Source organism: Talpa europaea (genome assembly GCF_964194135.1).
Source record: "Talpa europaea genome assembly, chromosome: 5".
Classification (NCBI taxonomy): Eukaryota; Metazoa; Chordata; class Mammalia; order Eulipotyphla; family Talpidae; genus Talpa; species Talpa europaea.
In genome coordinates, this window is record NC_140071.1 from 101,777,867 (window position 1) to 101,802,872 (window position 25,006).

General features: G+C 35.2%; 1 protein-coding gene across 1 annotated transcript; it reads right to left on the reverse strand.

Moving 5' to 3' along the window:
* Positions 1-223: 223 nt before the first annotated feature.
* On the reverse strand, positions 224-21,871 carry AFP (alpha fetoprotein; the record flags this gene model as incomplete). The annotated part of the gene is made up of 14 exons (XM_084234243.1): positions 224-268; positions 1,700-1,832; positions 3,089-3,312; positions 4,746-4,884; positions 5,570-5,667; positions 6,179-6,311; positions 7,845-8,059; positions 10,201-10,330; positions 12,670-12,767; positions 14,266-14,398; positions 16,310-16,521; positions 20,233-20,365; positions 21,307-21,358; positions 21,787-21,871. The coding sequence occupies 14 exons, from the start codon at positions 21,869-21,871 to the stop codon at positions 224-226; spliced, it is 1,830 nt and encodes a 609-aa protein (XP_084090369.1).
* Between the last annotated feature and the right edge of the window lie 3,135 nt (positions 21,872-25,006).

Consider the following 25,006-nt stretch of genomic DNA (forward strand, 5'->3'; position numbering starts at 1 on the left):
TAAACCAAAAGAATTTTGAGTCAGTTAAGTCATTACTTTAATACTGCTAGGATAACAAAGTTTTGGCATTTTCAAAATAAATCTTTTACTGAATTGCATTTTATGGCTAAGAAATGTTTATAATGGTAGCTTTTAGGATGCAATTTCACTATATATCAATATTTGGTGAGAGTCAACATTATTATATTCAGCTTTGTCTGAATTTTCTGTTACCTGAAGTAATTTAAACTTGCAGAGCGGCACGAGTTTTAGAAATCAGCTTTGGACCCTGCAAATTAAGATCAAATAAGTGTATCATCAGATAAAGAAAAGGATGTCTATACCAGTTGTACAGTTAGCTCTACAGTGTGGAAGGGTAAAGTCACAGGTTTATAGATTAACCAAGTTCAAATGAAGGCACACATCTCTTAAGCAAACAAACTGGGACAGTGGAAGCCAAGGGGGAAAAAAATCCATGCATAGCAACAATAGATTTTGTATTTTGTAGATCTGTACTAATCTTTACCCTGCCTTTCTCCTTTCTCTACAAATCAGTAATAGAAGTCAAAAGGTTTCTAGAGAATTTCTGCTACTATTTGTCAATGTTCTCTACATCTAAATGAATGTATTCTTAAATCAGAGAACATTGATCTTTCTATATCAAATTTATCAGCAGTGGTTTATATCAAATCTATTTTATTAGTTTTTAAAATCTGATTTGGTTACCTGTGTCCCACTTCCTCCTACCAAAAACACAGACATATACAGATAAGTGCACACACTCAAGCACACTCATTTAGATTATAAAGTTTGGAAAACTCAGAATTTCTAAATATTATCTCTTGGGAGTTCATCTAACAAAACACCCAAACTTTTACATTCTGAGATAGATATATTGGCAAAAGGCTGAGTGCTAGAATACCTTTTTAAAATAAAATGATGCTATATGCAAATATATTTAGCAATACAAACCACAGGTTTACAAAACGTAACCAACTATAAATCCTGTTAAAATTGTTGAATAAGGGCCTCCCAGGTGGCGCAAGGGGTTAAGACGCAACCTATGAAGCTATCCACAGCCACTGAGCAGAGTTCAATCCCCTGCCAGCCAGGGAGCTACCCACATGGCGCAGCAGACCTCTCCTGTCTTGCCCACTCCTCCCCTCAGCAGTGTTCTGGTGAATCCTCTCATCATCCCCCCACCCCCGCTCACACCTCTGGCCTGTACCCCTGTTCTTGTATGCATAAACAAATCTTTTTTTAAAAAAAAAAGTTGAATAGATTAAGATAATTCCTAATTTCTACTTTGTTGATATGCAAAATCGCACTTCAAAATGAGTTAAGAAACGTGCTATAAATAGTCCTGCAATATCTTGTTAGCACAATTAATTTGCTATTAAAACTCTAATCCATTTAGCTTGATTGATCAATTTTAGGCTAGAAACTAACTATGTTATCAATTGACTATGTTTCAATATATAGTTTCCACTACTGGGAAATAAATCAAAATTACTAAATCTCTTAACATGTTTTAATATATTTTCTCCTAATACTTAGTGAAAAAATCATGCTTATTCTTTCCACCAATCTATTTCTAAGTGAAATTTAAATATCTCTAGTATTATTTTGAAGTTACAGATTTATGAGGTTTTCTTTACATTATCCATTATAGAAAAATTGCATACCAAGTATTTGGAGTGTGAAAATGAGCTGCACATACCTCTTCTGCAAAGCAGACTTCCTGCCCTTCGCTCTGACAGCACTTTTCCAGTAGGGCAGAGAAATCAGCAATGATGACTTCAAGTTGTTCTTCTGTTATTTGTGGCTTTTGCTTCACAAGGTTAATGAGAAACCTATGATTTAAAACAAAACAAAGAACAAGAGAAGTCTGTTACGCAATGGTATTTATCTAAAGCCTTCCTTGTAGACAATTTTCAGAACCTAGCAACTCCCACCCTAAACCTTCAGGCCATTAACTCATCACCAGATTTACACCTTGTGGAATGTTTTCGTCAGAAAAACTGAGGCCAGAACAGGCCAAAATTTCCACTGGTCTGGACTTGTGCAGATTATAGATGAAACATTATTTCCTAGTTTCACCACATTTATCTATAATGAAATACAGTGCTTTTCTTACTCACTTCCTTTTTTACTTGCTTTCCAGTTTTCTTTTTTAAAGCATGTCTTATGCACAAAGAGGGAAGAAAGAACAATGGACTATGGTGGTAGACCATGAATAATTCAGTGGTTGGTGCACTATGGTGGTGACACCTGATGGGGGTGATCTTAATATTACTTCAATTAAAAATATAAATAAATTTATAAAAAATAAAATATATCTTAGCTACATTCATAGACTCACATTTTCAAATCCCTGCCCTCCACAATTATTTCACCTTTACCTCAGCACTGGCCATATTAATTGCCTGCACTACTCATTTCGCAATACTTTCACATTGGAAATACTTTTCAGTTGGATAAATGTTAATCAGGGGAATAGGAAAGGCTTGCCAGAAGAGGTGACATTCTTAATGTACCTTGAAACATGCCTTGGATTATGACAGAGAAAAAAGGGAAGAATAGGTTATCCAAGCAGAAGAAAGACTGCTTACAAAGCGAGTATCAACATGCATGGTAACTTGGAGCACATGAATTCCACTGACTGGCATTACAATCACCACCTATATTAAATTGAAATGTGTATTCCATGTCTTAACCCCACACTTCATGGTTGAATCAAATATTACAATTATCCTCTCCACAAAGAGGAAAACATTTGAAAAACTATTTACTTTAGAATGAAAGTACTCACGCTTATTGCAAAGACATTCCCTCATTCTCCAAAATAGATTGTCCACTTCCCCTCAACCCCAAAATGCATCACAACAATAGCTGCAATGGAAACTATTTTTACAAACAGGAAATGGTCTGCCCTGGTGAATCTTTCTAGACCTAGAATGATGCTGTGAAAACACTGAGACAAACTAACTTGAAAGGCAACTTAAGTGCCTTGGGGTAGGTAATAACCTGAGTGTTGTGTGAGGTAGAAGTCTCATTTGTTATTTGATGTTGTCAGTATTTCTCATGTTAGTAAATAACAATTTCTTACTGTTGCTTCATCGTTTGCAGTGCTATACCCTGGGCTTGGCACAGATCCTTGTGGAAGATGAACTTGTCTGCAGAGAATGGTGGAGGCACATATGTTTCATCCACCACCAAGCTGCTGAAGCATGGCCTCCTGTTGGCATATGAAGAAACGCAGCACCGGGCAACACCAGAGTTCACAGGATTCTCTTCATGCCGGAGGCATAACTGTCCAATGATGATGTCAGCCTAGTTAGGAGCATAAGAAAGAAGAAAACAACGAGACTGAATATTAGCCATAAATAGAATCAGGTGTGCAGAAATTGTTGCAATAATTTTTAATGTTTGGCATTTTAAATTAGTATCACTGGAAAATTTTCTGTCTGTGTAGGATGATATGCTGCCATATGAAAGATTCTTGTTTATCATTTATTTGGGATAAGTCACAGTTCTTAATAAGATGTTTCATTGGTGATGTTGATCACAGTCCCTTCAGCCATTTATGTCAGCTCTTTGAAGCATGCTTCCAATTACAAACACTTCAAAGGAGGAGGCAGATGATGGCAAAAGTGTCTACCTTAACTTAGGAAATCAATACATGATTTACATTTCCCACATATATAAAGTTGAGCTTTCTATCTTACTTTAGGGATTCATAGAAGCACTGTCTGAATGAAAGAATTGCACAAACATGCATGCTTACATCCATATAGCTAACATATAGTCCTAATTAAAAAGAAATTGAGCCATTGTGTGTCTATATGGCTTTCCTAGTTTAGAATTGTCCTACTTTCCACTCTTCCAAGGTAATTCTTAAGCACTTTCTAGTAATTTTCAGTAAGATCAATACCTTTTGTGTGCCTACTTTGTATCAGATTAGTGTTGAATGAGTTATGTAGATCACCTGTTTCACAAAGGTATAATAGTGCAATTTATAATAATATATATTTGCTCTTCCTACTTGTTTCTGGCACAGGCTCCTAAAAATCTTGGAATTTCCTAATTGATAAGATTTTCAGTTTCACCCCCTGAACTCCAGAAGAAGCAATGTTGAAAATCAATCAACAATGATTAATAATCAAGTAAGTGAAATGTTTGAATTCTGTGAGTCATTTTAGCAACTTCATCATAAAAGAGGATAGGGCTGTGCGATGTTCTGATCTATAGCTAGTCAGTCAGAAGCACACCTATATTTTCAGCTGATATCTGAGGTAGTGATGGTGGGAGGGAGACTTGCTTTCTTCTCTACCCTATACGCTGTCAACACAAACAATCTGTCCCCAATCATAATAAAACGATTGTACTACCAAAAGCAAAATAGAAATATAGGTAAAAACAAAATGACTAATTTTAATCTACAAAGTGAAAATTTTCTCTTTTTAACATTAAAATATTTAGTAGACCAAAAAAAAAAATCATGAATTGAATGGCATATTGGTTATTCTGTCTCTCCTGTACATAAAGCTGGTTCAGACAGCCATTCTAGAAGGTCAGGAAGCCTGACCACATGCCAACCATTTAGAGCTAAGAACACTTGCTCCCTTCAACTGCAACCAATGGCTGGAAGAAGTCTAGTAAAGCCACCTCCACATTGAGTTTTACCATTTCCCTTAAATAGAAATTATGAGGTTATTTCCAGTCTAGTGGGGTAGAAACCAGGTGGGAGTAAGCCAAACACTCACCGCTCCCTCACCACAGGCCAAGCGCTTGTCCCCACTGAGCTGGCAACAGGTGGCTGCAGCATTCGTCATCTTCTTGGTGTAGGCCATCAGCTCAGGTGAGGTCAGTTGAGGGGCTTTCTTGGCGTAAGCAACGAGAAATCTGAAAGCATTTTCCACCAAATCTTGCTGAGTCACTTACAAGTTTTCAGACTTCCTACGCGTTCTCAAAGACCCGCTTTTGATGTGAGAAGATATGAAGTCAGCTCACTTGTTTGATCCACATGGTATTTGGATCAATGTTTGAGATGCACTCTCTGTAACAACCACATCCTATACTCTTGTCACCCCAACTATCACAATGGGAAACGAATTCTGGGCATTTAATTTTGTTTATTTTGCTCATTCATTTTGATATATATATATTTTTTTATTTTTTATTTTTTGCGGTTTTATCTACAACAGGCCATGACAGAATGGATATCTTTTTTGCAAAAATCAGCCTGGTACGGGTAAACCAAACCAGTAGCATAGATCAGACTTCACAGGCCATTCTTGTTCTCCCTGAGAGAGGGGATTTACCATGGTTTGTTTAATCATCACCTGTTAAAGGTATCATGATGATAATAGCATTTGCTATTACTACTAAAGCTATGAATATTGATGCTTAAAAAAGAGGGGCTTTGGGAAAACTGACCTTCCTTTGGGGGAAATTGGATGATTAAATTATACTGACTTCCAAGTTGAAATAGCAACTGAAATTAAAGTAAAGATGGGTGACTAAATTCATATTTCTTTCAGGAGTTAACAATTTTAAATCATTAAAAACAGTATTTTTAAGAACATACGCATTTTGCAAGTAATATTCTCCTAATTTCTGGAACAGAGCACAGCTTCGCTTTGCCAATGCGTGGCTCTCCTGGATATATTTCTCTACTTCTTCTTCCTGAAAATACAAACATTATTACATATGTTGTTCTCTTTCCAGATATTTAACTTCACATATAAAAATTGACTAATTATATTTTATTCTATTATGATACCAATCTTAGAGAAAACAACTTTAGAATTTTTTCTAATATTAAGCATGGTAAATGTGAATTGTGAGAGTAAAGCAAATGGACTTTGGGGAGATTAAGCTTAAAACTTTGTGAATCACAAAATTATTTGATGGCAGGATTCAATCTTTGGATAAAGGATTATAGCTCTATCTATACAAAATTCTTGCCTTTCTGGAGCTGTTCCAAAATGAATAGAACTTTCACTTAACATTTTTATTTCTAATATATGTAAAGCCATTCGTTGGTCACTACCAATTAATAACTACTTAATATGTAGATAACAGGTTAATAGATAAAAATTATTACCAGTTAATAGCTACATGCTTTCAAGCAAACCACATTTTGAAGATTATCATTCAGTTTGTCAAATTACCCCTAAAAAATGGAGCAATTTACCCCTTTATCCTGGCATTCAAGAGGATTTTCAGACTGGGAACACTTCTCTAAAAACTCCTTGTATCCATCAACAGCTCTTAGAACTACTGAGACAGCAAGCTCAATATGCCTTCTTGAATATTCATAAGTAAATCTGAAATATGTATAAAAATATCATGTTATTGGAATTAACAAATTATTCCTGTGTAATATGGGATTCAGACTTTAAAATTCAAGGAAATAAACCTAGAAACAAAATAGGATTTAAACTATATGAATGGCAAAACTATTAACACAAATCATAATCACTCAAATTGTTCTAACACGGTGTTTTGCATTCTTTTGTAGCCTTCACTTTGCTTTTTCCATTATGGACTTTATATACATTCTTTTACAAATATTTTTCTGGTGCCTACTCTATGCAAACATTTCTTTACGATTCCATAATGTATAGATAGAATGTAATACCTGACTTTGCAAAAGCATACATTATAAGGAGACAAAAAAGAAATGGGTCATCTAATTTCAGGCAGTGGTAAGTCATTGCAGAGAAAGAAGAAAGGTGAGAGAGGAAAGGTGACCCCTAATTTAGAGTGTGCGGTCAAGAAAGTCTCTGAGTGGCTATTTCAAAACGGAAACCTGGATGAAGGAAACCACACATGTCTGGGGGAAGGTAAGTCTTGACTGAGGAAACTTCTACTGCAAGGAACCTTTTCAAATGAAGAACTGCTTCTATTAAGCAAGCAAGAGCTTTGGGTGAGTGGGGATGTATAAATTTAAAGACAATTCTTCAATTTATTAATTCTATTGCCAAGTTATAAAAATTGGCTGCATTTAGTTCTACCACTAATAAATTATCAATATGTGTTTTTTAAAGCTGAACTTTGTTCTTGTTTGCATAATGTTATCTAGCAGTGCAAACAATGTGTGAATGTCTAATCTTAATGCAACAATAGAGTAATATCCTCAGGGAATATTAAAAAGAAAATTGGGCCATTTTTTCATTACTACATTAGAAACTGACTCTTAAATTTAGAAAGAACCTTGGAGATCATTAAGTATAATATCCTAAAAGCTGCACAAATCCCTCCTTTAATAGTGACTATAGACATACGATACAATAAAGATACATGTATTAACTTGAATCCTTGCTTCCCTTAAAGGCAAATGGAATGAGAGCATGTCCTATCAATTATATTACAACCAAACTACTTTCCTGAAGTGTCTCTCAACATGTTTTGACTTCCTTACAAAAATAAAGCCTATTAAATAAATAGCAAATAAACTATTCCAATAAAAGCTCTTCTCTCTAGCTTCAACTAATGAGTTCTGCATTTAGGAGACGTATACAGTGGAAAAGAGCATTCTTAATCAGGAGCCCTTATTACAAAAATATCCACATCTTATTTGAAAGTCCAATGATGGCCTTCATATGAGTGATTCATAAAGAAATGACAATGCTTCTGACTCTAGATAATTTATTCAAACTAAAATACAAACTCCTAAGTCACACCATTAATAACAGCAGTGTTAGAATATCATAAGAATAAGATAGATCTCATTCCAATAATTTGGTTATTTGTTTTAACACTTTAGCTCAAAAACCATATCCATCACTCCCCATTTCAACAGTGGGGTCACATGATAGTCATTACTTATGTGTGAACATAAATTTAGAGAGTGTTACCTTGCCATGGATATCGCTTTTTCCCTTGAAGTAAATTGGCTGAAATGTCTATCTCCTAAAAACCTACTTAGATTTGGAGATAAGCCTTCAGGTTTTTCATCATTTTCTACACGCATTACACAGAGCCCAAGTTCAAATATGGGCAATTTGCAGCATTCTGCTATTTTGCTTGACAGAAAAGCTTGTTGAGAACATATGTAGGACATAATTCTTTCCTGTAATTGGAAAAATAAAGTATAAGTCTTTAAGGTTTATTCTATAATTCAGGACCTCAGGGATAGTTCTAAGAAGGAAGGGAAAAAGGGAGGGAGGGAAGAAGGAAAAAAAAGGAAGAATAGACTGAAGTAGAAAGAAGTCATTTACCTTACCTCCCATTTTACTGTTTTCTTCCTACTTTACCTTTCCTGAGTCCCTTCTATCTAACCCTATTGGTTCAATTTTCTCTCTTCAGAGCTGTCTGCGAAAACCTATTATTATATTTTAATAGGAAGATTTTTGAAAAACAAGAGATAAATGTACTCCTCAAATCAAATGGCATGCACACTGACGTTTATCATTCTATTCGTAATGAAATTTGCTGCTGACAACACTGGCTGTTGAAGTCATAACATGGACGGCAAACCTAATCTGCAGTAACCCACATGACCTCCAGATGGCAGTCTATACACAATTAAATGACAGTATACCTAAGTGGCCAGAAAAAATTAAGTTTACAAATCCCTATCATAGGACTGAAAATTCTGTGCATTCTCATCAGGGACGATTAGATCTCATTACTCAGCCATTGAAATCCAATTTACATATTATACTGAATTTGATTTTCCACTTTAAAGAAAAAGGGGTAGTTATGAACACACAAAAAAATGAAATACTAATGAAAATAATCATTATATATATAAGTAAAATTGTCCAATAAAGACTGAGAAAACTGACCTCAAAGAAAAACAAAATACTTTTTGTTAATGTCCCTAATACGCAGGTAGGTACTTACAGAAGAAAAAATAAATAAAGTAGGAAAATCTATTTTGGGGGTCCTCACCCCAGCAGTCTCTGCTGTTCATCCACCTTAGGTGTCCCCTACAGCCTGGGTCCTGCTGACTTTAAAGGATATCGCAACCAAGTTTCCATGGAACTGGGCTGAACTGAGCATTTTATCTTCACATTTAACAGCCCCCTGGAAACAAAGTTCCAGCCTTGATTTTCAGTGACTCTAAGCTTCCTTAGTGGAAGAGTTATCACAATGGACCAGACAGGGAGTCACCTGGGAATAGAGTAGCATCTCATACAATATCTAGGAGGCCTAGAATTTGATTCAAACTAGACCAACTCCACACTACTTAACAGTAACTGGCTAGGATATGCCCAAGGATTTTGCTCTTGGGTTTGTTTGTTGTTGTTGTTTTTTTACCTTGGGTTTTTAATTCACCTACAGTTCTTTATTCACACCTTTTTTTGTCATAGCTAACTTTTTTACTTTGGAAAATAGTTTCTTCTATTATATTTTATAGTATTCATATAATAGATAAATGAGTATATAACATGTTATTTTACTTATGCTAAGCATTGTGCTGGCAGTCTTGGAGCTAACAGTAAATGAAAGGCAATGCCTTCTTAATCTAAGGAGGTCACATGTCTTATCTCTTCTAACAAAATATAAATGACTTGAAGTCAGTTTGTGCCTCCATAACAAGTGTCCCTCAAGTATCTAGTGCATAGAAAATATTCAAATATGGGCCTCCCCGGTGGTGCAGCGGTTGAGCTCTGGGCTGCGAAGCTGCCTGTGGCCTCTGCAGCACCGGTTCAATCCCCGGCTGCTCCTCTGCCACCAGAGGAGGGCCCCACATGGCTCGCAGACCTCTCCTGCCGCCCGCTGCTCCCCTCAGCAGTGTACTTCGGTCCTTCTGCCTGCTCTGCTCCCCGCTCTGGCTCTGGTGAATTCTCTCACCCTCCAGCGCTTCTGACTGTACCCAGTGCTTATATAAATAAATAAATAAATCTTAAAAGAAAATATTCAAATATATCTGTCAAATGAAAAAACAAATGGATGGAAAGGCAAATACATTCAAAATAGTCTGTCTCCCAATAGTCTATATGGAGATGTCAAGAGGAGCTACCATCTCCTTTAAAAATGTGAATGAATGGGCTTGGGTCTCACAGAGGAGTGTACTTCTGAAAAGAGAATAGCAAGATCAACATAAAATGGTTTAATTTTTTTAATCAAGAAGTCTGTTATTTCACCCAGTCAGTTAATTAACATACCCTGTGACCCACTGAAGTAGACAGCCTTTTCCCATTTAGAATGAAAGAAAAAGAAAAAGAATGGAAAGACATGTGTTTAGGAAGCAAGGCTTTTTACCCCATCCTGGATACACTCCAGCATGTTTCCTCGGCAACATTCCTCATGTATGTGAGCCACATCCAGGACCAGTTTCTGAATTTCTGTGAAATTCGCTTTGGGAAACTTTTGACTCAGTTCGGTAGTAACTCTGGTGGTGAGGGTGAAAGAATTAGAGATCAATATGGATTATGAAAATTAAATAACATTTCTGGACTATCAGTACATTTGTAGCTCCAAAGAGAAAGATCTGAATTGTTCTTGTTACTTGAAAAAGAAAAGAGAGGGCCTCCCTGGTGGTGCAAGGGGTTAAACACAGCATTGTGAAGCTATCTTCAACCTCTGCAGCACAAGTTTGATCCTCTGCTGGCCAGGGAGCTACCCACATGGCGCAGCAGACCTCCCCTGTCTCGCCTGCTGCTCCCCTCAGCAGTATATTTCAGCCAGTCCACCTGTTCTGTTCCCCACTCTGTCTCTGGTGACTCCTCTCAGCCCCCACACCTTTGGCCTGCAACCTAGTTCTCGTATACATAAATAAATAAATCTTAAAACAAAAAGAAAAAGAAAAAAAAAAAGAGAAACTGTTATAAGTCTTATTGGTTCCAAACCGACCCTTTAAGGAATGGCTCTGTAAATTGTGACCTTGACTCCCAAATGGTTTGGAAGTAATTTTCTTTCTCTAAAACCTTTCCTGTGAATTCCAATGAATCTATCTTTTTGCTGTTCATTCTTAATGCTGAACATTTGGGATTATTGTTGTGAGTTAAGTGGGAAATAATTGAAAAGGTGAATTATTAAGAAATGGAAAAATCCAAGAGAATACGAACCATTTTTTTCCATAGGAGGGAAAAAATACTTCTGAAAAAAAGGGAAGGGATCATGTTTGCAAATCAATGATACAGGACCAAAAACATGGAGAAGCATGTAGTATGGCCAAAAAGGGAAAAAATAAGAATTATTATTCCTTCTACATAGTTCAATAAATTTTAAGAAATATCTAGGAGAAATCACTACTTCCTAGAACAACTGGTGGTGTTGTTACTGATAAAGATGAATCATGCATATACATAAAACCCTTTGATTAGCAGCTCAGGTGCTTCCTATATTAGAAATAAGTCATCATAAAAGTTGGAAAATATTTAAAACAAGTTATAGAGTTTAAAATTCTCTAATAAGCACAATAAAAAGTAAAATGGGACATGTTAAATTCATGTTAGCAATGTTTTTAACACAACTTACAAAATCATTTCATTATACAATCAATATAAAACCTATGAATGAGATATTATACTTTCTTCTTTTTATACTATCTTTGAATCTGGGGTATATGTTACACTTAGACCACAGATCCTCATTTGTGCCTGCAACATTGCAAATGATCAGGAGCTGCATGTGGCTGGAGGCTTCCATATTGGACGGTGCAGTTCTAAACCACTGGTAATTCTTATTCTTACATCTGTCCTCAAAATGTCATTTGTCAGGATACAGACAATTAGAAATCACTACATTGTAAACAAGTAGACACGAAGAAAACAATATACAAGGATTTAGAAAAATTGGGTTCTAGTGACCAGTAGTGTGATCTTGGATGAATTGCTTTAATCTCTCTCTTGCCCTCAAGTTACTCACGTCTATAAATGAAGGGGGTGGACAGGATAATCCCACTGTTTTTTGTTTGTTTGTTTGTTTTTTAATATTCCAGTTCTCCCAAACAACAAAGATAGAAAATGAGGCAGAGTTAGATTAGATGTATGGACGGATGAATGGATAAATAGATAAGTAGATGGTAGGTTAGTAGGTAGAAGCTAGATAGATAAAGACTATCAAGGATAAAGAAGGCAAATGGATATGTTAAGTGTAAGTGTGAGATCAATGAAAAAACCCTGAATTTGCCTTTAAGCTAGTTAGCAACCGGGATAAGAAACTTCAGTGAGTTTCATTGTTCTAATCGGCTAAAATACTTGCCAGTTCTTCAAAGGTAACTTTTTTTCCTGACATAGTTTTCGATATGATTGCCTCAAATGAATATTTTCATAGGAAGCAATAATTGACGTAACAAACTTTATAGTAAACTAGGAAGCAGAATTAATATCAGTAATTTCTTGTTAAGCCAAAAATACATCAGTTAAGACTAATCTACTCTGTAGAGAATTCAGAATCTTTATAGAGATTCTAGGTCTAATGATGAGGTATAATTTTATTGTAGGCCAGAACTTAAGAGTATCTGAAAGAATTGCTAAAGATATTTATACAAATCTCAAATACCTTCTCTAAATAGCGTCTCATCTAGACATTAGTTAAGTTTGGAACAAGTGCTAGCAGATTGATGTGTTAACTTCCTTCCAATCCTATGACCTCATGATTCTAATGACATGTGCTCACATCAAAGGAAACTACATTCTCTAAAACAGTGACAACGAGAAGAAATCAAATTGTAAAACGGAAGTTCTGCAAGGGTCACCTTCTTCCCTAGAAATTGCTTAAACTTACATGGCTTCAGAGGTTTGGGGTCCAAATTTTTTTATCACTGCACACATATGTTGATTTACCAAGCTGCTTTCTCTTAATACTTTTGTTATAGATGCGGCCTAGATATGGAAGAAACAGGGCATCAAGAAAGTGTGTATTTTTTTTTCAGGCTCTAATAATTAGAAATAGGTAATTAGATATAGGTAAAATATGAAACTACTAAAATTCTTTACTAATAATTACAAATGAATATGTGGAAGACAAAACAAAGTCTAGATGTCTGACTGCAGATTTGAAGTTACCAGAGGGGGAGGTTTGGGGAAGAGATGCAAAGAACTGGTGGAAGATTATGGGTATGTTGATGATGGTTGTGGTGTGAACCAAGAGCCTTAACTTATAGTGTTGTAGACTAACATTACCTAAGTAAACATAATACAATTTGGGCCTCTCTGGTGGCGCAGGGGTTAAAGACAGAGCTATCAACCTTTCACCAGCCACTGAAGCATGAGTTCAATCCCCCTGGCTGGCCAGGGAGCAGCCCATATGGTGCAGCAGACCTCTCCTACCTGGCCCGCTGCTCCCCTCAGCAGTGTATTTCAGTAGATCTGCCTGTTCTGCTCTCCACTCTCTGGTGAATCCTTTCATTCCCCTCACCTCTGGCTTACACCCCAGTTCTTCTATGCATAAATAAATAAATCTTTAAAATAATAATAATAATAGGGCCTCCCCTGGTGGCGCAGCGGTTGAGCCCTGGGCTGTGAGGCTGCCCGCAGCCTCTGCAGCACAGGTTCGTTCCCCAGCAGCCAGCGAGGGTCCCACCAAAAATAATAATAATAATAATAATAATATAATTTTCAGAAAGCTAAACATAAAAACGTAATACATTTTTGCAGAACTTCATTCTTTTAAGTTCATTTATATGCATTTGTGCCCAACAGATTTACAAAACATACCTTAAAACCAAAATATTAAAGCTTTTCAAATTGGGATAATGAATAAATGTACTTTTAAACAGCTTTATAACAGATTAAAATCTGATAATTTCTCAAATATCTTTACAGTCACAAAAAACTTAAGTTTGTATTTCAACCTGACATTGTGGAAATGAAGGGAATTCTTAGGAAATTCTTGTTGCAAGTAATTAATTGTGGATATCATTCTAGCCATCTTAGCCTAAGATAGCTATTCACTTTTCTAAATCAATTGTTGTTAAATGACAATAATGCTTACACTTCAAATTTATTCTAAGGACTAAAAGAAATAATAAATGCAAATCGTTTTTCATAAATCTCTTTCCTTGTTTTCTCTTTCCTTGTGCTCTTCCTGTTTTCCTCCTATTCCATCTCCTTTTACCCCTCTTTTACTTCTTACTCCTCTCTGTTTTATTTATACTATCACCTCTACATCTTTCTTTATCTCACCAAATTCACTTCCTGACTAATAAGATAATTGTTGGTTAATGAATGAATAAATGACTGAATTAAAAAACAGCCCAAAGAGTATCAGGCTGCTGAAATATATTCTGAAGATGGAGCTCTACACGCAATATTTAACTTGCTTTATATGAGTCATAGCCAGATCAAAGTATTGGTTCAGATAGCCACACAAATATAATACCTTCGTTTGGAAGCATTCAACTGCGTTTTCAGCTTGGCAGCAAGGTGGAATTATTTTGTCATAGTGAACAGCCAAAGAAAGAATTGTAGATGCATACAGGTAGGGGTGTCTTCTTGCCATCTCATAGATATAGCTGTAAAATGAAATAGTTCAGTAAGATTAAAAACACATACAAATAAGAACACTACTATTTGGAAATGGACTCTGAAATTAGTTTAAAAATTCAAAAAGTCGTATTTTTCCTACATGTCACCAAAAATTTTTCTCACTGAAGATTCCCAAGGTGGGGGGAAATCTGATAGCTGATATAACATGTTCTAGTATGAAAACAAAATAGGCAGAAGTGTTCACTATGATTCTTATTAAAGCATTTTTTTTATAATCCTATGCAGATATGTTTCAGGGGCAACAAGGACAGACCTCCACAAGTAAAACAGAGAAGTAAATTCTTTTGCCCTGTTCAGTGCAGAATGTAGTTATCCACCTTGGCATTTTCCATAGTGGAGATGTTCTAAAGGAAGACTCTATTTCTCTGGCTTAGCAAAAAAGAAGTGATTGAAAGTTAGATAGGACCTCCCCTGGTGGCGCAGGCAGTTGAGCGCCACGCTGTGAAGCTGCCCGCAGCCTCTGCAGCGCCGGGTTCGATCCCAGCCAGCTAGCAAGGGTCCCACTGGCGCAGCAGACCTCTCCTGTCTCGCCCGCTGCTCCCCTCAGCAATGTATTTCGTCAGTCTGCCTGTTCTGTTCCCCACTCTGTCTCTGGTGAATCCTCTCACCTCTGTACCCCAGATCTTGTATAAATAAATAATCTTTTAAAAAAAAGTTAGATATAAGCTAACCCAACAGAGAATCTGGAATCAAATCCCATATTGGGAATGTATTACTGGTGTTCTCTAAGTCAACTGTCTTAACATCTAAGCTTCAATTCCCTCAACTACAAAATGGGAAGAAACAGGAAAAAGAATGGGAAACTGATAAGGATACTTCAAACGGTGCTTATAAGCATTAATTTCATCATTTATACCATACACATAAGTTTCTACAACATTCTAAAAGTATAATTGTAAGCCATGTTTGTGAACCTTAAACATTTTGGGGTTATGAACATTTCTATTTTCTAGGCAATTTGGTCCAGAAGGAGACATTTTGTATGATTTTAGTAAATTCTTGGGCAAGCTAAAATTGAAAGATTAGAAGACAAAAAGCAAGGTGTACCTCAAAAGACTACAGGAAATGCTGGTGATTTGGTGTGTAGTCTATTGGTAAGTCCTTCTCAAGAGCAAATTTCAACTTTAAGTAAAATGGTATGTAATGACACTAATTTTCCCAGAGGCTAACTGATACAAAAAGAGTTAATTTCTGATACCAAAAGAGTTCATTTCTGATGGCACATTTGTGGTCATAGAAACATGACCAAACTTCTAAAGAATGCAAACATGTCTAATGTCAAACAACGATTTGTATTCATTCATTCATTCATTCATTCACTCATTCATTCAATTTCCAACCTGCTTAGTCTGGTTCAGGGTCACTGGAAACTGCAGCCTATCCTGGAAACTCGAGGTCCAAGTTGAAGAACCAGTCCTAGAGAGGACACATTCCATCATAGGTCACACACACACCCCCCACACTCACTCAGACTAGGACAAGTGAAATATGCCGGTCAATCTGATGAAAGGAAACCTACTATCTGAAGAAAACCCACACAGAAAAGGAGAGAATGAGCCAATTCCACAAAGACAGTAGCCCCAGCTAAGAATCCATTTTAATCCTTCTCATTAACATTGCAACAAAATGAACCCGAATGGAATGACCTTAATCAAGGACCTGCCTTACTGCATCAATTTATTGTGCTGTGCAATCAAAATATACAATGAACATTGTCCACCTCATTTTCTAGTCCAGGACCTCAGCAGATGTAACACCAAACACTATTTCTACTTCTCCACGTTTTAGAGTACATCTATAATTTGCAGAAGTACTGGATTCTGCTAGGTATGCCTCTTTATCTGGGGTCTTAATTTACCGTTCAGCTGGATCCTTACCGATTCATGAATGCCTCGCTATTTTTCTCATATGCCTTACAACTCGTGACAGGTTCTGGAACTTGGAAGGGTGGAATGGATGCTGGGGCAGCCTTTTTGCGTGCTAGCAAACAATTATGTCTTTCCTCTTCACTTTGGCTGCAGCAGTCTGCAAGTCCATATTTTTCAAGAATTTCCTTCTCATGGCAAATTTCTTCCAGAAAGACAGGTAACTATAAGAAAAAAAATTATTTTTAAAGAAATACAACTAGCTTCACCTAAAATTTTTGGAAAATATGTGAAAATTTTTTGATATTCACTAAGTACTAAAGATTAAGAAAATAATTCCCCATATAACTTTCAATATATTTTGTTTCAGCCTGAGGAGGTTGCTTTCCTTGATGCCTTTTGGAAATGGAGATTTAGTTTCCAACCTTGAATAATGCATATGACTACCAGACAAATTTATATCATTTTAAAAAGAAAAAGAACATTCAATATTTATTTTGTTTCACCAAAAAACAATTTTCCCATTTTTATTTATATGTTTTTACATGATTGTTCATTTTTGTACAATGTTTGATTTCTCCTCTCAGGTGTTGTCCCCATAAAATTCTCACCACCAAGACACCTGTGAACCATCACTATCGACTCTTGTGCTCTTCCTTCCTGTTTTGATCCCTCTCACTCCCCCTCGTCTGCTGAATATCTCTGATTTATAGTTTGACTGCTAGTTTTGTCTTTTTTCCCCCTATCCCTTGTAACATAGGTTTCTCTATTTTCCTCCTTTAAGTGAAACTATCCAATATTTCTCTTTTTCTTTCTGACTTATTTCACTGAGCTTAAGCCCTTGCAGCCCCATCCGTGTTGCTGTGAATGGCATGAGTTTATCTTTTTTGATTACTGAGTAGTATTCCACTGTGTATATATATATATATATATATATATATATATATATATATATACCGCATCTTCTCAATCCACTCATCTGTTCAACCAAAAAACATTTTGAAATATTTTATTTTCCCTTTTATCAAAAATTTGCCCTCATGCTCTAAAAGATTTTTTTTTATTTAAACCATTTTCAAACTTAATTATTCTGTGGGGAATTCCTATAATAAGACATTGATCTAAAATTGGATATTGGTACTTTGGTGGTGGGCATAGTATAGCAACATACACCTAAAAAGGTATAAAACTATCTCTCCGAATGACATACAATGTTGTAAAAATTAATGTTGCCTCAGTAAAAAATATTATACTTTTTTATTTTTTTTTAAAGATATATTTATTTATTTATACAAGCAATGGGCACAGTCAGAAGTGTGGGAGGGTGAGAGAATTCACTAGAGCCAGAGCAGGGAGCAGAACAGGCAGAAGGACCAAAGTACACTGCTGAGGGGAGCAGCGGGCGGCAGGAGAGGTCTGCGCGCCATGTGGGACCCTCGCCAGGCAGCCGGGGATCGAAATGGTGCTGCAGAGGCTGCAAGCAGCTTCGCAACCCAGCGCTCAACCGCTGCACCACCGGGGAGGCCCAAATATTATACTTTTTTTAAATAAAAGTATTTTTAATGTATGAATTCATGAAGAAAATTGGTTATTATTTTCACATACACATCAGAATAACTTAAGGAATAGAAAAAATAGCATCAATCACTTTTCAGCAGTCATACATATTTAATTAAATAAAATTTGAAATAGTCATTGCCTTAATTTTAACAAAACGAGATGATGACACTAATATTCTGAAGTGTACTTGTGAGGAATACATGTGTCTCATTTATTTCAGAAAACTTTTTGTTAAAAAAAAAGAGAGAAAAGAAAACTTTTTGTTTAGCTTTTATAACTGGTAATATTTAGAGAATCCTGGAAATCTGTAGTAGGACTTAAGATATTTTATTCAGGGCCTCCCTGGTGGCACAAGGGGTTAAGCACCACACTTGGAAGAAATCCACAGGCTCTTCAGCATGAATTCAATCCCCGGCCCGCCAGGGAGCAACCTACATGGCGCAGCAGACCTCTCCTGTTTCGCCCGCTGCTCCCTCAACAGTGTATTTCAGTCACTTGCCTGTTCTGCTCCCCACTCTGTCTCTGGTGAATCCTCTCACCCACCATATCTCTGGCCTGTACCCTAGCTCTTGTATGCATAAATAAATAAATCTTTTAAAAAAAGATATTTGATTCATAACCAATATGTTTATAAACTATATAGTTCATAACCTATATAAAAATCAAGTCTTTAAGTTTATAATGATAAATCACCAATGTAACATTGCTTTGAACCTCCCACTGGAACTAAAGTTGCAGCATAGAATGCATTTTGTTTAATTTATACAGATTTTCAGAAGATTATCAGGACAAATGAAAAATGGAGAGCAAAACCAGGATTTCTATCAATTTCAGATTTTTATCAATTACAGATTCAAAATACTTAAAATCAAAGTATTAGAATCTGTAACAGGTCATCTCCTCTACACTATTCCTATCTTTTTGGCCACTTTACGAACCCACCATGACAGAGGATTCTCTGAATAAGTTGTTCCATCATTGGGTAGTTCTTTTATTATAAAGTTCCTGTCAATATTGAGGAAAAACAATGATAATTATTATTATTTGAACTTCTACATTAAGACATCCTTATATTAAAAAAGTTTATATGGTTTACCTGAAATGCAAACATAAGTGAGCATCATGTTGTTTGTTTGCTAAATCAGGCAACCCTACAAATGTGCTATCCACATTTGTACTATACACTATAATGTAGGACATGGTCAGGGTACAGTTCTGAGTACACCAAGATACACCAGCTAATTCCAAGGGTATTTGTCCTGGAGACACATGGTTTACATCTCGGTTATGAGTTCCTTAACCAAGTTACTCTACCTCTCTGTGTTCCAGCTTTCTTGGCTAGACCATTAGCATCTATCTTTAACAATTACTGTAAAGATGAAATAATTTAATATTTGTAAGCAAAGCAGCTATTCTGCCAATAAGTTCCATCTAAGTTCTCTTGGCTCACTGAACATCCATTCTGATTCATCAGTGCTATGTTCTATGTCATAAAATATTTTATTTCCAATGTGTCTATAAGTCCCTAGAAAATGCCTGTCACTGAATACTTTAAAAATTAACCCTTATTACAATTTTTATATTAATTACCATGGCAATCTTGAAGTGGAAGCTTTTATTATCCCTTATTTTATAGACGGAAACTTGCCGGAGTCCGGCTCTGGTGAACAGGGTTGAGTGTGGAATCTGATTGTGCCTTGAGCCATGGAAATTCCCAAGAAATGATAAATACAAAGTAGAGTTTAAGAGGGAGTCACAGGATGCAAGGCTTCTCATTTGTGTTTAAGCATCCCGAGTGTCCAGTGTAACTCACTTTTATTGTGACTCACTCCCTCAGGTTAGTTACTAGACAATGAAGTATTTTTTTAGCCTTTGGCCTTGTCCAGGCACACATTTACCTCCATGGTTTTGTTCCATCGGGTTACTTATTTATTTTTTTAAATCTAGTTTGTCCCCCAGACATAGCTTTGTAGACATAAGAAAGAACATCTTGGTCTGTATACAGGTCATCTTCCGGCCCAAGCTGATCAGTTTTTAGCCATGACCTTGATGTTTTCCCTGTTTCAGCACTGCGTGCCTTAAGGATCTCCAACAGAAACTAAAGCTCAAGGAAGTTAATTAACATGCCCATGGCCATGCAGAAACTCTTATTTCAGAACCTTAGCTCTTAATGTCCATGACTGTTTTGTCTTTCTATAATAGGTAATCATTGTTTCACCTTGTGCTCTATTCAGCAATTGAGAATTAATCTAATGTCACTTTCATACAACAGGTCTTCAAATATTAAAATGTATTTCTCATGCTATCCCTGTATCTTCTCTGCTGCATGCTAAATTTTAGTCAACTATCACAGTGCTTTTTAAAAAAGGTCTTACCTGGTTTTCTAGACACTCTGTGGGCTGATCACTGCCTGTGGGTTTCTCAATTACAGCCAATACATCTTTCACCATTTTGCTTACTTCTTCATAAGTGGCTTCTTGAACAAACTGAGCAAAAACTATGGTAGCTCTGAAACAAAAATATATTTGAATGCTTAAGCAACAAATTTATATAAAGTTTCTTTCCTCAACTTATTTTTTGTCTGCTTGGTTTTATTTTCTATTATGTTATAACCTCCTTAGTGGATGACATTTGCTAAAATTTTATGTGAAATGAGTTCTAGTCATCCAGAAAAAAATGTAAGTATTCTTCTTGTCTCTATCTGCTATAAATATATCTGTATTTGTTAAAAGTCAAAGAAGATTTCTCACAAAAGGGCTTCTTCCTTTTGTGGTCACCACTGTAATGCACCCATAATTGAGTTTCCCTGTGTTCTTTATATCTCCATTAAATTTAAGGAAAGACTTGTTCACTAGACGTCTGCCTGTATCTACTCCCAGTATGATCAAGATTTAATTCAAGACTGCAGTGCTTTGGATTGAACCAATCTATTGCCTAGTAAGTTTCTGTGTGCAAGAAGTAGTAGTAGAAATACATTATTTTAAATGACTTATTGGCAACTTCAGAAGCATGGAATGGGAAGAAAGATTGCATCCAAGGGTACAATACACCCTCTATAATAACAGAAAACAGCATATTTTACCTTCCATTATTTGCTTCTAGGATTAAAAGAATATTCAGAGCAGAAAATACAGTACTATTATTCTATTGGAATTGAAAGGAAAAATTACTGAACTCATATATGGTTACCACTTAAGAGACACTAATCTTCAATTCTTACAATCTGATTTGGTTTGTCCCATGGAGTTTCAAGGAATCTAGAGGCTAACATCAAAGACAAAAGCTAATAATTCTATCTCCTCGATATCAATTAATAACTTTTTTTTGACATTATTCAATTTGCTTTAGTACTTTTAAAAAGGGATAAGGCTATCTAATTTCTTTTAATTACCAGAATTAAATAATCATTGCTTTGTGTATTAAAATACATTTATATAAGCAAAACTTACATGTCAGCTAAATTCACCTTTGCAGAACATTTGGAAGAGTCCAATATCGAAGCTGGAAAGTGAAAAAAAAATCATGAAAAATGTTTCCTCTTCACATAATGACACTTTTTTCTGAAGTAAAAAAAAAAATTTATATATATATGTGTATATATATATGTGTATATATATATATATATAGAGAGAGAGAGAGAGAGAGATTCCTTATTTTATCAGTCTGTTTATGAAGGAGCCAGGATTATGACCTAGTAATATACAAAAAAGAATTCAACATGGAGCAATTAAACCATTTATGGATAATATTAAGCTCTACCATACTTTTGTAAGCCTCTTGTAGAGTTAAAAGGTTGTCATTTATTTAGATATTCACCAATTAAATATTACCTTCTATACGGTATAGGAAACATGATCAATAAATCAAGACAAATGAATGCATGAAAATTTAAGAATTTTGATAGAGAAAAAATAAAAACAATATCTTACCTATTCCATATGCATTTCTATGCATTGTTCTGGATTCAGTAAAATTTAGTAGGAAAATTAAAAAAAATGATATCAACCACTTCATGGTTGGTAGCTATTTTGTTGATGTCAATGGTAGGAGATAGAATACGGAATATCATACTGAAATTCTTTTATACCCTTTTTAAGCAATCCTGTTAACTAGTAATCTTTGTGCATCAATTATTTTCTTAGGTTACAAGTGAGACAACTTGCCAATAATTAACATCTCAGGGATTCTTTACATTTTATGTTCAAGGACACAGACCTTTTTGTGGGCGGAAAAGGGAAAAAAACTTGCAATTCATTCCATTTTGCAAATATAACACATAGTCTTCTCAAATGACAAAGAAATGATTCTCTCCTAAATTGCACAATAATTAATTCCTTTCAAATTAAAAAGTTAATGGGGCATTAAAGAAAAAACAATGCTAAATGCATTGATTTATTAAAAAATATATTGATTGCAAAAAAATATATTGATTGCAAATCTATCATATGCCAGGCATTGTATATATTGTTTTACTAACTCAGACTTTCATTGAAGAAGATGTTCCCTTAGTATTATTTGGCTGTTTAGCTCAAAAATACTTTTCACATGATTTGTATGTCAATAGCCCATTTTTAAGTATAAGTATACTGTGTTTGGCTTAACATAGAGAACTTAGATCACAAACACTGGAGATGAACCAAATCCTATAATAATTTTATTTGTTGCAAAATGTTTTTGTATCTTTGTTAAATTGCAAAGGTCAGCCAAACTGACCCTGGGAGTTGATTTGGCAACTAGAAATGATTATGTTAATATTAAGTAAAGGGCACTTAAACAAATGCCACCTGATTCTAGAATAAATACAGTACATTCATAAAATAGAGTAATATGCATCCACCAAAATAATTATGTCAAAGAATATTTATTGATACAGAAATATATTCATAATATATCACTTAGTGAAAACGGGGAAATAATATAAACAGAATGGTCAGATCTGGTACCTCCTCTTTCCCTCCCGGCAAAAAATTGTGTAGACTGAAAGACAGAAATAATAGACCACAAAATATTAACGTTGAGTTTCTCTGTATGGTAGGATTACAAGTGAATTTCCCATTCTTGCTCTCCTTTGTTCTCTTTTTAAAACTTATACAATGAAAGGGTGATATATAATTTTAAAAGGTAAAATTAAAAAAAATAAGTTGAAATTATTTTTTTAAAATAGATTATACTGCAAGTCCTGGGGTGCACATTTAAACAAAATTCTACCACTTTATATAAATTTTAGTACATGTAGGAAATACAAAGATTTCAAAGATACAAAGATTTATTATAGCATTTAGAGATTCTTCAATGCTTGTTAAATAAAATTCACATCATTTGGTAATTTTTGTTTTCTGCTGCACGTGGCCATGGTAGGTTTTATCTCCAAAGAAGCAAGCTAAAAAGAACAGGTCTTCTTCCTCACTCCACAATGAGAGGCATTGCTGGTCTTGTCTTCTCACTTGGGTATTAATTCTACTACCCCTAGATAGGCTCTTTACTCAAATGACATAAAAACAAAGGCTTTAGTTACTAAGAACTGAACCCATTTTATGGAGTGAACTATACACAGTTTATTGAAGCATCAACAAAATATCCAAAAACCTATTATAGAGCCTGGTCCCTAATCAGCACTCAATAACATTTGCTGAATAAATTATGAATGTTTTAACTTAAGAACAGCAATTTAAGGTAAAGCAAGAGGTTACATTTGGCAAATCCCACAACTTCTAAACTCTGAAATCTTTATGATGTCACAAGTTTAAAACTTTGCAAAAGTTACAAAATAAACTTTACAAATAAAAATTTATATATGTATACATAGAGATATGGATTTATGTGTATATTGCTCTGTAAAGGGAATTTCCAACAAGCTGATAAGTGTGACATCTCAAAACCTTTTAAAATCAAGTTTATATCTCATCCTTAGACAAAGGAAGCCTACAAAAAGATTTCTTAGAAGTTTTTGCAATAATATGGTCCAATTAGAAGTTTTGCAATAATATAGTCCAGGAAAGGGCCCGTATGAGAACAGTAGTATGGGAAGTAGTATGGGTGGGAAAAATCAAAAAGATCTACTTAATATGTGCTCAAGTTTGGACATATTGACCTTAAGATACAATGATCAGTTTATTCCAACACTCCTTGTATATGCCTATTTTGTTAATTACTTAATTACTAAGCAGAATATGCTCATTTGCATGCAGAAGTATCTTTAAGATCGCCAAGTATAGTAGTGGGTAGGTAGTTGAATAGTACTTTTTATCCTTTGGAACAAGATTTGGGCTAGAGGTGAGATTCAGAAATCATCAATTTGTGGAGGATTATTACAGCTATGTGAATGGATGAGAGAGGGATGATGTTGAACAGAGTTACCTTGAGGAACACCAATATTGAAGACAAAAAATAAAGAGGAGCTTTGAACCAGAGTTTGTCTACTTACTGCAAACAATCCTTGATCAATGTGTGTCTTTACTCAAAGTTTTGTCCTAAGTTCATAGTTCACATCAAATGCTTTTCCATTACTCTAATTTTCACTGTTGACTTTTTGATAAATCTTTGAAACTACATATAAGCCACATAGCATGGTAAACTGGACTTTGGTATCAGATACATTCTAACCTTGACCATGCCAATTATTAGCCATATGACATTAGGCAACTAATTAATCTCTCATATTCCTAATTTTCTTAAATATAAAATCAAAATTATATTTCTCCTGAAGTTTTTTGTTTTGTGTGACTAGACAGAATAATGTATTACATGTCTGGCAACAGACTTTTTAAAAAAGTAACCTAATGATTATCACAATTACCTTTGTTATTGGTGTTAAATTTTAGATGTACACTTCTCAAAGGAGTTAAGCTATGTATATGGATGCTAGAAAATGCCTTCCCCTCACATGATACTGGACTACTTATTCTTTCTGGGAATCAGTGTTTGGTTGGCTGGTTGGTTGGTTGGTTGGTTGGTTGGTTGGTTTGAGTGGTATGTTAGTTGAAAGTTGTTTTTCTTTTTGTTTTTAGTTTCTCTTCTCCTTCTCCATTAATGCTTGTGAAAACTTATTTACCTTTTAAGATCTATATCAAATAATTCTCTATGATTGTATCTCTGTTATGCCCTTCCTAGAGAAAACCCTTTTCTCTTTGACACTTAAAAGAGCTTTTA